General features: G+C 35.2%; 1 protein-coding gene and 1 long non-coding RNA gene across 3 annotated transcripts in view; one reads left to right on the top strand and one right to left on the bottom strand.

Moving 5' to 3' along the window:
- Positions 1-6,730, top strand: part of LOC130052351 (uncharacterized) — a 9,477-nt gene extending 2,747 nt beyond the window's left edge. The window contains exons 2-5 of one of the 2 annotated variants that reach the window (XM_056157002.1): positions 966-1,012; positions 1,391-1,531; positions 2,547-2,747; positions 6,617-6,730. In XM_056157002.1, coding sequence (XP_056012977.1) covers positions 966-1,012; positions 1,391-1,531; positions 2,547-2,747; positions 6,617-6,729 — 502 coding nt within the window. In that variant the 3' untranslated portion in view covers position 6,730. Of the gene's footprint in view, positions 1-965; positions 1,013-1,390; positions 1,532-2,546; positions 3,489-6,616 lie in introns of those variants that run through there. The other variant, XM_056157001.1, reaches the window with a different exon arrangement.
- Positions 6,554-10,901, bottom strand: LOC130052354 (uncharacterized). The gene is made up of 3 exons (XR_008800664.1): positions 7,923-10,901; positions 7,518-7,675; positions 6,554-7,282 (listed from the first exon to the last, which is right to left on the bottom strand). It is a non-coding gene; the product is annotated as an uncharacterized LOC130052354 (long non-coding RNA).
- Positions 10,902-15,560: the final 4,659 nt, after the last annotated feature.

Genomic DNA, 15,560 nt, shown 5'->3' with positions numbered 1-15,560 from the left:
TCATACCGATTGCTAGGCCGTTCTTGGCACATTGATTTTGACTACGGATAACTCCGTTTAGCTGGTCAAGATATAGGACTCACGGCGGGTGTGATCGGTCGACAGGGGATACTTCCTCCTCCTAGGCACCTGATCCCTCCTCTGGTGTGTCCAGGGGTTCGTGTTTGCCCAACTCTATTTTGTATTGCTTAGAGGAGTTATGAGACTGATTACTGTTCGTTATCTTCCCCTTTCATACCTGTAGATTTTAGAATACCCCGATTTTAAGTGAGCCTTAAATGGCCGCTTTGTAGATACCTACTTAACCTAATTGTGGCGTCATATATGCGATAGATAGGTTGTTTAGTGAATATCGGAATCAGTTCTCGGTCTTTTCGCGGAAACAAACCTCGCAAACTCGGTCCGCTTTACCGCGCAACAACTTCCCGATGGGTATGTTTCCCGATTTCAGTCAATGACGTATGACTAATGATATAAGACTTGTGTTGTCTGACGTGTTTCATACCGATTGTTAAGCCATTCTTGGCACACTGATTTTGACTGCGGATTACTCCGTTTACCTGAACAGGATATAGGACTCACGGCGGTTGTAACCGGTCGACAGGGGATACTTACTCTTCCTAGGCACCTGATTCCACCTCTGGTTTGCCCAATTATCTATTTCGTATTGCTTGTGGGAGTTATGAGATTGATCACTGTTCCGTTATCTTCATTTTTCACTTGGAATAGTATCTTGTGAGTGAAATAAAACTAGTGGATCCATGGGGCTATGTCAATACACATGACATTTAATTGATGGGTTCATTTTTTTTCTTCTTAATATGTTGCCTATTGAATTTTCAACTTTCCGCTAATTCCAAAATATCATCCTTGGTAAACATACAAATGTATTCAAAATATCATTATATAGATTCTCTTGTTAGATTTATTGGAAGATATAATCTAGTTACAAAACTTTTTTCCAGAGGCAAGTGCTGCACGAATTTTTACCAGCACAATGGTGGATGCATTCGTAAGTCACTCTCTATTTCTCCATCAATATGATGTAACAATTAACGAAGTCAAAACATGAATTATTGACTTTGCAGGGGCGGATCCAGGAATTCTTAAAGGGGGATTCTTCCATAATTTTGGTTTTCGAAGGGGTTATCCACCCTCAAAATGCGTTAATTTGACCTTTTCAGCAAAATTTTCTTACGAAAGTGGGGAGGTCCGATCCCCAGAACCCATCCCCCCCACTCTCTGGACCCGCTACAGTTTTGAATTGTGTTCTGACTTGCATTTTTTTCTCTCCTAGTACAAACCGTTGTAAATCTTAACTTATTACGTATTCACGCTGTCTCTAACAACATTAAGAGTTTTATCATCTTACTTTCAATTTTTTCTGTAGCCTGCCCTACAGGTTCCTATGGAGATAACTGTTCCACTACTTGTCCATACCCGTCTTACGGGGAGAACTGTGGTTTCCAGTGTAAATGTAGTGCGGATGAAGTTTGTAGTTCCCATATAGGGTGTGTCAAAACAAGTACCGGTGAGAATACAAATGGTTAGCAAAACATTTACCGGTAAGAGTAAAAAGGGTGAAACAGAATAACTGTATATAAGTGTATAAGGAAAAGATACCGCTACGAGTGCAACGGGTGTGGAGGAAAAACTGACAACTGTACAAAGAATGTACCAGAATAACTACCGGTAACTGTACAAACAATGCATCAGAATAACTACCGGTGACTGTACAAAGAATGCATTACAATAACTACCGATAACTGTACAAACAATGCATCAGAATAACTACCGGTGACTGTACAAACAATGCATCAGAATAAAGACTGGTACCTGTACAAACAATGCATCAAAATAACTACCGGTGATTGTACAAACAATGCATCACAATAACCACCGGTAACTGTACAAAGAATACATCAGAATAACTACCGATAACTGTACAAACAATGCATCAGAATAAGTACCGGTAACTGTACAAAGAATACATCAGAATAACTACCGATAACTGTACAAACAATGCATCAGAATAAGTACCGGTGATTGTACACAGAATGTATCAAAATAATTACCGGTAACTGTACAAAGAATGTATCAGAATAACTACCGGTAACTGTACAAAGAATGTGTCAGAAAATTACCGGTAACTGTACAAATAGTATATTAGAATAACTACCAGTAAATGTACAAGGGGTGCACCAAAATAATTACAGGTAAGCATACATAAATGTTTATCAAAATTAATGTCAGTAATTTTACAAAGGTTGTATTGGAATAAATTACGGCTTGTGTATAGAGAGGATATATCAGTAGAATAACTACCAGAGGTGTACAAATGGTGTAACAGACTAACTACTGGTAAGTACAGAAAGGGAGTACAAAAAGAACTATACACGTACAAAGGGTAAGTGTTGATTTCATATAAGTATCAACTAATTAGTGTGTATAATGAATTATTTAATGGATTATATAAAGAGGACAATTCTTAAATTGATACATTCATATAAAAGATGTATGCATTAACATTTCTAATTTTCTAATAGCGTCCAATTCTACAACAAGTACCGAAACAGGAAACGACATGAAGTCAATTCAAAAATCCCCAAAAGTCGAAACAAAATCAACGAGAAATCCTTACAGTTCAACAGTAGACGAAGTATATCCTGTTCCTACGGATATCATTCCTACCTTAGCTGTGGTATCCAAGAAAACAAATTATGTGACTCCTAAGTCAGCTTCTGGAGGTAAGTCACAAACCTTGCAGGTCATCATAATCACAGGATCTATATTATCTTTATTTCTGATCATAATAATAATCAACCAGATTCACGGAAAACTGAAAAAGCGTAGGAAAAACATTTCTGGAAGCAAAAAGCCTAAACCCTCGGCTACAAACGAAGCAGAGGAAGAGCCTTATGTAGAAATAAACGAGTCTGGCATGCTGGAAAATATTTCAAGATACGACAAAATCGAGTCGCAAACGTCAATAAAACAGCAAAACTCAAACGGAGATGTTTCGAAAATTGAAATCCGTAATGAAACAAAACCAATGCTTCCAAAATTAAGAAATGAAGTCATTGGTACAAAATCAGAAGAACTTAGTGTTAGACAAGAAGATGAGAGTTTGGAAGAGAGATGTTCAGTTTATCTGGATGTTGTGACTGACAATCTTAATGAATCCCCGGATAATTCTTACCTGAAACCAGTAGGTATGTTAAACATGTATATAGACGTGATAGGTTCGCCACCAAAAGGGATGTCAGAAAGCGGAAGTCGGACCGAGTGTCAGACCTTTGAAGTGGAAAGTCCATCGATCTGTCAAAGCGAGCTAACCAGTCAAATGGACACATATCTTGAAGTTATCCATGAGTAGAGATCATTCACATATGTATTTTGTTTTTAATCTTGTATGACAAATACTTGTAAAAACTTATGTGGATCAGCATGTACTAATACAGATTAAACGTAACTTTCAACGATAAAAACAAGATCAATCTTGTGATTGTATTATCTGAAACTGTCACCTACTTGATTTACATTTTATATGACTTAGACTATAATAACGTTCTTACAAATAGCGATGAATGATTGTAATTTGTTTGTGATTGATAGAATCCTTCATTAGTACGAGTGTGGGATAGGAAAATTCCACCGAGGGGACAAGATTCCTAGTCTAGGACGAGGCTTTGCCGATTTCTAGACAGTGAATCTTGTTCCAGAGGTGTGATTTCCCTATCCCACACGAGTATATAATGAAGGATTATTTTTCTCACATTTTACCTACAGTTTAGTACATAAATTTAGGAGATTTGAGAAAATTAAAGATTATCAAAATCCTCATTTGAACTTCAATGCAAAAACTAATTAGATAGGCAGAAAGAACATGTCCGAAAATGGTTTACACTTTAAGTGTAAACTAAAAAAACCCAAGGTTGTCCACCAGAAAGTATACTGCATTAAAATTTAAATAAAATAATGCAAAATATTTTTATTTCACCATGTAACGTAAATCTTCACCGTGTAACGTAAATAATAAAAAAAATATATGACGTCACAATCAAGTGACGTCGCAGCAGTTTGAGACAGAAAAATCTTACATGGCTGTCTCACATGGGTAAAGTCGATCTCACACTGGTGTTAATGTGAGAAAAAGTGGTCTTTAAGTTTTCTTTGTACACAAACTATTAAGGTTTTGTAAATTCCAGTTCTTAAAGAGAATGAGAAAATCCCTAATCCGTCAAACAAAGTACTTATTTTCTCAAAACTTTTTATAAAAGTTAACTTCCCATATTCCCATTTCTGCGTACAAATCGGCTTTCACTGAATACAAGACTTTTATCTCTTGGAGTTTTGGGCAGTCAGCAAAACCAATACCTCCTTCTCTCAACCACTTGTCAGCATTCAGCGCACACTGTTTCCTAAAGAATCTGGCAGCTTGATCTGCTCGAACACTTGTATATTCCTCAAGCTTTATTTTTCACCTAGAAGGTTACCAAGACATTATGCAACATTTCATTATCAAGAAAATGTTATCAGGTTTAATCCTTTGTCGGACTCCAGACTTCCAATAACGTCGCCTATTGTAATTCAACTTGTGAAGGCCCTAAATCACACCACCTCATTAACTTTCCTTAGACACTTTTTAAGAGCCATGTTCATTTTTAGCATTTTGCGCTTTCTTGAGGATTCGGGAAATCACCTAGACACCCGGCCTAACCCAGCATTTTTTGTTGGTTAGAAATAATTCATTCCGAAATGGACCCGACCAGCAACAAGTTATTGACATCAATATTCCACATTTCAAAAATTCAAAGACAAATGTTACTACTCTAAGTTTACACCAAAGTGCTAAACAACCAATTATTTTCCCCTGTGCTACGTTTAATCAGTGCTTTGGAATCATCATTGTTCGTGGTGGATTGATGTTCGTGGTTTTCGTAGATCACTCTTACCCACGAATTTACGTGTCCTCGAATATTTTTTTTAAAAGCAAGTAGAGTCAATATCACCTAGTGGCATCGTATTGTTTATCCACGAAGTTACGTGCCCATGAACCAGCAAAATTTTACTTACCCACAAACATTGGTCCCCACGAATTAAAATGATTCCACAGTATTTCAAATTACAAAACATTCGTCTCAGTCTGAACCACTTTTTTTCTTTCATGTACTGCTTCTCAGTTTCAAAACAATTCGTTACACAGCATCTTCGTTCCTCTATGGCATTCTGTAATCTTGACTTGCAGCGTTATCAAAAGCATAGCTTTAGAATAGGAGCAGCAACTACCGTTGCAGCATCTGGGTTCTCTAATCTTGAGATACAAAACATGGGTAGATGGAATTCAACTGCGCTCAATAAATACATCCGTATTCCTACTCTTAATGTGTTAACATTCGCTATTTGATCATTAAGTCATGCAGACAGGGGTTATATGTCGTGATTGAGTCATATAGGAGCTGCTAACCCAAAACAATGGACAATGTCATCAATTACCAATTGGTCACATTTAATTGAATGTTTCTGTTATGGGATGTGTAGACAGGGGCTGCACATTCTGGAATGTGAACCATTCAGTCAGGGACTGAGAGTTCCTTAGTGCAGGATGTGCAGTTAGGGGCTGCGATCGCTATACAGGTTTCTAGCTTTTATTTTCTTTAGTATTACTTTGTTTATTTCCTGTTCGTTGTTGTCTTTCCTTAAGTTACATATGTTTGTTTTATGGGGTGTTAACAAGGTAGCCCAATTTTCATGGGGAGCAGTGGCATAACAAATCTGACTACCTTGTTAATGTGGCGAGGTAACGCCCACTAGTAGGATTTTTTATTGAATGATCTCAATTTTCTTATCAAATGTACTAGTACCAGTATTTTTGGTAAAATACAAATCACAAAACTTTGTACATATGTTACCAATTTAGTGTATAATGTAGCATTAGTCAACTCCTTTTCATTATTTGGAGTGTTTGTTTGGTTTGATGTTTTATCTATTGCATATTGTGTCATTTTCATATTCTGGGCAGCTGTTTTTATTCGTTTTTATTTGCTGTCATTTATACTTAATGAATGACGTATTTTATCTTTACACTTTTTCCTTACCAACTTGAAATGTAATATACACAAAGAATAAAATGAGCATGCACAGTCATGACATGTACGTGAAGGCTAAACTTCACATAAAGCAACCACATAAACAATTCATTGTCATGAATTAGTTACTGCTACATGATTATGGGAAGTTGACGATGGAGAAGCTGACATCATCTCGTTTGTCATAAAGTTGTTTTGTTGTATGTTTTGTGTAATAAAATGCTGATATTTTATTGAAATGATGTGGTAGAATGATGCCAGCTTTTGTAGTTCTAATACTGAAGTATTCTTGCACTAATTGCTCGTCGTATTCAGCAGGACATTTAATATCAATGGAGCTTGTCATCACGGGTTCGTGTGAGGAAATTATGGTTTCTTTTCAAATTATATCACCCGAATGAACTTTTTCCCTTTGTTTTCCATATAAATCGATATTGCTGCAATGTTATAATTCAAACTATCTATGAAATGTGTCTTGCAAATTGTTTATTGGGTGTATATATATGTTCACATTTAACTATCTACAGGCAATTGGTATAGCAACTTTGTACAACGATGCAGTTTCCTTACTACATTGGAGGAAATTGTAGTATTAAAAGATGATCACACTTTTAGAATTTTTCTTGCATTCACGAAGTAATAAACGGTTTTAAAATGGTTATTAAACAAACTTGGTGCTTTTTAAACTTTTTCAACTACTTCCGGTATCTGAAAGTAGAACAAAGTATTTAGCATGATTACCAACTTCGAAAATGCGATGAAACAGGAATCAGTAATTCTCGGCTGTTCTTTTGAAAATAGCATCCACATCGTGTCTTCCCTCCCAATACCACTCATATCGTTCAGCCACTTGACAATTCCATTTTGGTACCCGTACAATATGGCTTGTTCAGAGAGTCTGAAAATCCCATCAACAATGTAAATAAGTGGTTGCCCCTGGTTTAAGTAAAACAGCGTGGGAGAAGTCTGCCGCAAAACAGAGTATCCAAAGTAGGTTCAATGCTTCCGGAATTTTCCCTTTAAGGTAGCGACGGAGAGCAACCACGTGATCAGTACATCTTGTGTATTTTCACGTGAATTTATTTGCGGAATTCCTTACACCTTCATACATTTGTTGAAAAACAAGAGGGGTTCTGATAGTGTCGTGTGGCTGTGTATTACTCGATGATCAAGGGGGACGGCTCGATGGGTACCTAGAGGAAATTAGCCATAGTTTATATTAGGAATTGTATGCTTCTATATAATAAAGTGTTTAAATCGAGGCAGGCTACTGACAAACAAGTTGATGTTGCAGAGGTTTCAACAATCTCGTTTAAAGTCAGCATTTCGCAAATTCTATGGTCGATAAACGATCTAGTTTGCCAATACATCCTATCATTGCGTCAAATGCTGTCTGACGTGTTACATACCGATTGTTAGACTGTTTACCTGATCAAGATATGGTTCACAGCGGAAATGGTCGGTCGACAGGGGATGATTGCTCCTCCAAGGCACCTTTGGTATATCCAGGGGTCCGTGTTTGTCCAACTATCTATTCTGTATTGCTTATAGGAGTTCTGAGATTTATCACTGTTTGTTATCTTCACCTTTCAAATGAATGAAAATGATTGTTGTAGATAAAGCGTCGTCGATATATCTAAATGTCGAGTTGAAGGCCACAATCTCAATATCCTCCAAAAATAACTGGATTACTTATTCCTTTTTTATATGTTTTAGGATAACGTCCAAATCTTATAATAGATAAAATTGAGGAAACTGAATGGTTTTTAGGGACTAGTTATCAATAACTAACTTTTGAATAAAGAAATCATATGTATTTCTAATTCTGCTTACGTTTCGTCAATTCCAACTGACACCTTTGTATCTCACACACCTGCTGCCTCTTCTGATTCCCTGCCCATGTCATGTTAGTGCGTTGTCTACCACTCCTGTTACATTCTCAGAGTCTGTAGAATCTAGTGTCAGTGTTAGGAATGATGGTCGAATAATTTTCGTTTACGATTGAAGGCTGCCAAGAACTATGTCTCTTAGAAATATGATTTGGTGTTGATTCTGACTGTAATTCTAAACTATATTGGTAAGTAGGTGAAACATACGACACAAATCATTACTTAATAATGGATCGTGAATTTACTGTGAACAAAGTAGCAACTACGTACAGCTCTTACCCTGTTCAAAATCGCCATTATCATAAGCAGTAGGTATTTGGAGATCTATGATACCTGTGCATAATTCTACATGAAGTGCTGGATATATATGAAATTAATAATAATACATGCCTATAGCAAAGAATGATTTCTTTCTTTACCAAATTTGTGATGTCATATCCAAAAATAGGAATCGTCTTGGAGAACGTATAACAATATGAAAATTACTATTTCATAGAAATCAATGCATTTTGAAATATTCGGGCCAGGTGTGGCCATTTTCACACCTGTTTGAGATATTTACAAAGAATTCCCAAGTGAATTCCTTATTTAAAATGTTGTACAAGAAAACAATGTATTATTTGATAATAACAAAAGCAGTTGGATCAGTAGCATTTATTATATTTTGAATAAGTTGGATATACAATGCATAACATTCTGTTTCAATTGTTACGAATAGGTTATATGAAAGATTTAAGTATCAGTGGTGTAATACACTCTCAGACAATGCAGACAAACAATTTGATAAACTGCGAACATATGCATTATTCAAATCAAGATTCTGTAGAGAAAAATAGTTTTCAGTAATTCATAATCCTCATGTTTTGCAATGTTTCACAAATTTCAGAATCAGTTCTCATTCTTTGGTTATTGGAACTGGACTTTACACACAAACACATGTAAATGAGAGAAAATGTACTGTCTGCAAGTCAGACTGTGTAGAAGATAAATTCCATTTTGTATTTGGCTGTATAGCATACCAACACCTAAGAGAACCATTCATAGAGTCCATGAACATTTTGTGCAAGAATTTTATAAACCTGTGTAATAAAGAAAAGTTTATCTGGCTTATGAGCTACGAATATACATATCAATATTATTGAAAACATCGTCAATTATATACATGTATATAGCTGTTCCTTATTAAGAAAAGTTGAATTTTCATAAACTTAAAAGTTTGACTGAATCTATTGCAGAATTTGTTTCCTGTTTATTAAAACCTGCCTCCCAATCAATGAATCTTCCGGGATATAACACTCTTGACTATTATTGAAAAATACATGTTTGAAAGGAAATTAGCCATAGAGTTTCCATAGTATCTTTAAAAAGTATAGATGGAATGGATTCAATATTTCAAATGATAATTTCTAATTCACGAAGAGGTCGAAACATAGGATTATTAGCCTATTTGGTTTTATCACGCAATGCAGAAACAATAACTAAAGGCTGTGTTATCAATCGGTATGTAGAAGAAGGGTATGTACGTAGAAAACATATCGAACTGATAACATGGACACGATATTAATATTTTTATATGTACTCTTATTACATATTTTGATACTTTTTCCTGTATATTTTATTTAGAGTAACTGGGCTTTTATTGAGCTATAATTGTCGGTAATGCAGACGCTCGGAGACCAATTAACTTAATTGTGACATCGTATCTGCCCACTTAACACGATTATTGTGATACCAGGTTTCAAGACCATAACCTGGAAATAGACTTAAGTCTAAATTTCAAATCCAATTAACTTTTCAAATATTTTTCATAAGGAAATAACATTTCCAGTGTTTTAATTTTTAAAAGTCTATTTTCAGTGTATGGACTTGAGGCCTGATATGTTTACAAATATTCATGGACGTAAAGAACTTCGTTTGCTAATGATAATCTTTTCTTTAAAAATTGAGCATTTATAGAGTTAGAAGTACATAGATGTAGAGCAAATGTGATGAAAGGTGACGATAACGAACAGTGATCAATCTCATAACTCCAATAAGCAATACAAAATTTAGTTGGGCAAACATGGACCCCTGGACACACCAGAGGTGGGATCGGGTGCCTAGGAGGAGTAAGCATCCTGTCGACCGGTCACACCCGCCGCAAGCCCTATATTCTGATCAGGTAAACGGAGTTATCTGTAGTCAAAATCAGTGTGCCAAGAACGGCCTAACAATCAGTATGAAATACGTCAGACAGCATTTGACCCAACGATAGGTTTTTACTGCATATCTGGAAATATGCCAGCCCTTTATCGTTTTGCAGAATTTACAATAACAAAAACACCTCACAAACAGAGTCCACTTTTCGGCGCAAGAACTTCTGAAAGTATATTTCCCTATATCCAGTCATTAACCTACATGTATAAATAATGATATGACTTGGAATAGTATCTTGTGAGTGAAATGAATCCAGTGGGAGGATAAATCCATATCAGTACATTTTGAATTTTATTCATGTGTTAATTTTTTCTCAATATTTACTGAATTTAGAAGAGTATAAAATTTGATTCTTGGTAAAGGTACACATACATCTATATTCAAAATATTAAAATATAGATATTCTTCTTCGATTTATTGGAAGATAGAATCTAATTACAACACATTTTTCCAGAAACGAGTGCTGAACGACTTTTCACCATCACAATGGTGAATGCATTCGTAAGTTTTTACTAATTCTCCTTCATTCTGATCGAAAGCCATATTTAAAAAATTAAGTCAAAACAAAAAAATTATTGACTTTGATCTATGGTCTAGCTTGCATTTTTCTCTCATGGTACAATGTACAAACCATTGTATATGGTACTGTATTATTCAGGCTGCGTCTATAATAACATTAAGAGTTTTATCATCTTCCTTTAATTTTTTCTGTAGCCTGCCCTACAGGTTCCTATGGAAATAATTGTTCCACTACTTGTCCATACCCGTCGTAGGGGCAGAACTGTGGTTTCCAGTGTAAATGTAGTCTGGATGAAGTGTGTAGTCCCCATATAGGGTGTGTTAAAATAAGTACCGGTAAGCATACAAATGTTAGCAAAACATTTACCGGTAAGAGTAGAAAGGATGAAACAGAACAACTTTATCTAATTGTGCAAGTAATAAAACAGAATAACTACCGGTAATTGTACAAATAATGCATCAGAATTACTACTGGTAACTGTACAAATAATGATTCAGAATAATTACCGGTGACTGTACAAACAATGTATCAGAATAACTACCGGTAACTGTATAACCAATGTATCAGAATAACTACCGGTAACTGTACAAATAATGCATCAGAATAACTACCTGTATCTGTACAAAGAATATATCAGAATAACTACCTGTATCTGTACAAACAATGTATCAGAATAAGTACCTGTATCTGTACAAACAATGTATCAGAATAACTACCAGTAACTGTACAGACAATGTATCAGAATAACTGCCAGTAACTGTACAGACAATGAATCAGAATAACTACCAGTAACTGTACAGACAATGTATCAGAATAACTACCGGTAACTGTACAAATAATGTATCAGAATAACTACCGGTAACTGTACAAATAATGTATCAGAATAACTACCAGTAACTGTACAAATAATGTATCAGAATAACTACCGGTAGCTGTACAAACACTGCATATGAATTACTACTGGTAACTGTACAAACAATGTATCAGAATTACTACCGGTAACTGTACAAATAACTGGGAACTGTACAAATAATGCATCAGAACAATTACCTGTAACTCTACAAAGAATACATCAGAATAACTACCGGTAACTGTACAAAGAATGCTTCAGAATAACTACAGGTGACTGTACAAACAATGTATCAGACCAACTACCGGTAACTGTACAAATAATACATCAGAATAACTACCGGTAACTGTACAAACAATGTATCAGAATAACTACCGGTGACTGTACAAACAATGTATCAGAATAACTACCGGTAACTTTACAAACAATGTATCAGAATAACTACTGGTAACTGTATAAATAATGCATCAGAATAACTACCGGTAACTGTACAAACAATGCATCAGAATAATTACCGGTAACTATACAAATAATGCATTAAAATAACTACCGGTAATTGTACAAACAATGCATCAGAGTAACTACCGGTAACTATACAAATAATGCACCAGAATAACAACCGGTGACTGTACAAAAAATGCATCACAATAACGACCGGTGACTGTAGAAACAATGCTTCAAAATAACTACCGGTGACTGTACAAACAATGCTTCTGAATAACTACCGGTAACTGTACAAACAATGTATCAGAATAACTACCGGTAACTGTACAAAGAATGTATCGGAATAAATACCTGTAACTGTACAAACAATGCATCGGAATAACTATCTGTAACTGTACAAACAATACATCAGAATAACTACCAGTAACTTTACAAACAATGCATTAGAATAACTACCGGTAACTGTACAAATAATGCATCAGAAAAGCTACCGGTAAATGTACAAAGAATGCATCAAAATAAGTACCGGTAAGCATTCAAATGTTAGGAAATCATTTACCGGTAAGAGTGCAAAGGGTGAATCATAATAACTACATTAAATTGTACAAGGAATAAAAAAAAGAATACCTACTGGTAACTGTATCAGCATAATTACCTGTAATGAAAAGGGTGTATCCAAATACGCATAGGTAAGAATTCACAAGGTTTATAAAAATGATTACCAGTAATTATACAAAAGCTGTATTACAATAAATAATGATATAGAAAGGATCTATCACAATGACTGTTGTTAAGGGTAAAAGTACTTGTTAGAATATTGCCGAAAAGGTTTCAAAGGATAAATAAGACTAGCTACATGTACATTGTACCGATAAGTGTACAAAAGGTTATTCAAAATGACGATTGGTTTGAAGTATGTATGAATAATATAATTTCTAATTTTATAACAGAATCTACTTCTTCTACAAGTATCAAAGCGGAAAACGACATAAAGTCAATGACTCCATATATTACAATCAAAAGTAGACAAATCACTTCCTTTTTCTTTGGATACCATTGCTATCTTAAAAGTATTATTGAGGGTGGCCCTTTTTGATTGGGAAAACTCAGGTAACTCTATAGTGATGCCTGTGCATGCACAGAGGTTAGACTCCATGAATGTGAATAAAACAACAACTGTTACTCTAGTGTTGTTTTGGGAAAATGGCGTTTGGCATGAAAATCGTATGAATGACAATTTATTTATATGTGGTAGTTCATTTTAATACCGAGCAGTATTTAATTTCTATTACATGAATATACATGTACATACAGTACTAAAATAGTGAAAATATCATCAAAATTAAACCAAACGTAGACCGTATATAATTTACCCCAAAAATTTACTTCACATACAACATACTGAAATTAAAGCATACATCTAGCAATGCTTACAAATAGTTATATCAATTATTAAAACAAAACATCATTTACTTAAACTTTAGCTAAATGTATCTTTTTTCATGGTAATTTTGCTTTATATTCCCAAAATGTTATAATTCACATGTCAAACTCAACATTACTCTTCATTCTCTGCCATGTTTAACAGGTAATGCTCCCGTTAAATCCAGTAGTAATTTTTTCAACCCGTATTTAACACTAATGTTATGAAATACACAAACAATCTTACATGAGTGTTGTTCATGTAACAAGCGATAATTTTACAGTCGACTATATGTCATTATCGTTTAAGATAAAAAAAAAAAAAAAACATGAAGGAAATTGAAAATCAGAATTGCATGTATAATGATCGCAGTAATTGATAAAAACGTTATTATACTTCATTTTATAATATCTGTACTTCAAAAAAGGTAACATTTATTTGTCGCGCATTTATGTTATCTTATTATTAAATGTGTGTGATGCGGAAACTTTTCCGGAAATATAAGATTTTATCATTTCACTATGTGCAGAGGGAAGGCGATTGACGAAAAGCCCTTTTTATTATCAATCGAAGTATTATATTTAACACACGCAAATATCACCCATCGCCTTGTATGTGTACATATCAAATTATTGACAAATGTAAGTAAACTTTTGAAGTTTTGGTTAAAAGATGGCGATCCGGGTAAAATCGGGAGTGTGTTATTCTACTATGCAAGGTGAAGATAACGAACAGTGATCAATCTCATAACTCCCACAAGCAATACAAATGAGATAGTTGGGCAAACACGGACCCCCGGACACACCAGAGGTGAAGTCTTGGCGCCATTTCGTTTGTATATTTAAAGAGAGGCTGTTGCCCACAAATGACTTTGATAGATAAAAGTGCATCATCTTCTACTTCATATTTCTTGATTTTACTAGGTCAAATTTATATGCTAAGCGTACCTTCTCCTTACATAACTATATATAACGACCATCAACATCAAACTTATCAAATGCTGACTTTAAACGAAACTATTGAAACTCCTGTAACATCAAATTACTTGTCAATAACCTTCCTCGATTGAAAAAACTGATCATATGCAGAACAATCTCTCTCTCTCTCTCTCTCGATCGATCGATCGATCGATCGAATCACTTGAGAGACGTAAACATCATATGCAAGTGATAACGGAATATTTCTACATAAATATGGGAAGTTGACAGTGGAGAAGCTTAATTCATCCCGTTTATCAAAAACCTGAGTTGTTAGTTTGCTGTTAAAATCTATTTTCAATCAAATATCTATGTATGATTGAATATTGTTTTATGTCCCTCTTTAGAATATTTCACTCATATGGAGATGCCATTACTGCCGAAGAAGGGCTGCAAAACTTTAGGCCAATGCTCGGCGCTTATTACCATTGAGCAGGGAGGGATCTTTATCGTGCCACACTTGCTGTGACAAGGGACCTTGCTTTTTGCGGTCTCATCCGAAGGACCGCCCCATTTAGTCGTCTCTTACGACAAGCAAGGGGTACTGATGACCTATTCTAACCCGGATCTCCACGGGAATCTAAGTACAAAGCCGATGTGGAAGACTATGTGGCGTCTTTTATTTTGAATTCACTGGGATATATCTAATAAACATACGAATGAAAATAAATATTGTTATTAGATAAAGGGTCGTCGATATATCTAAATGTCGAGTTGAAGGCCACAAAAAGAAGTTTGTTTTACATGTAAAAGCTTTTGAATAAATTCTGCCTCATAACAATACAAGAATATGTTAGCTAATAAACGAGCACGTTGGTGCCAATGGGAATTGCAAGACTGTTGGAAGATGTGATCACAAAAAAAAAACTACGAGGATATTGTCAATAAGGAAATCCAGCATCGTTTTAATGCAAGGTGAAAATAATGAACAGTGATCAATCTCATAACTCCTACAAGCACTACAAAATAGATAGTTGGGCAAACACGGACCCCTGGACACACCAGAGGTGGGATCAGGTGCCTAGGAGGAGTAAGCATCCCCTGTTGACCGGTCACACCCGCCGTGAACCCCATATCCTGATCAGGTAAACGGAATTATCCGCAGTCAAATCAGTGTGCCAAGAACGGCTTAACAATCGGTATGAAACACGTCAGACAGCATTTGACCCAAT

This window comes from Ostrea edulis, chromosome 2 (assembly GCF_947568905.1).
Source record: "Ostrea edulis chromosome 2, xbOstEdul1.1, whole genome shotgun sequence".
In the NCBI taxonomy this organism is placed as follows: Eukaryota; Metazoa; Mollusca; class Bivalvia; order Ostreida; family Ostreidae; genus Ostrea; species Ostrea edulis.
Note: the sequence above shows the minus strand (reverse complement) of the source record. Positions and strands in the feature narration are given on the sequence as shown.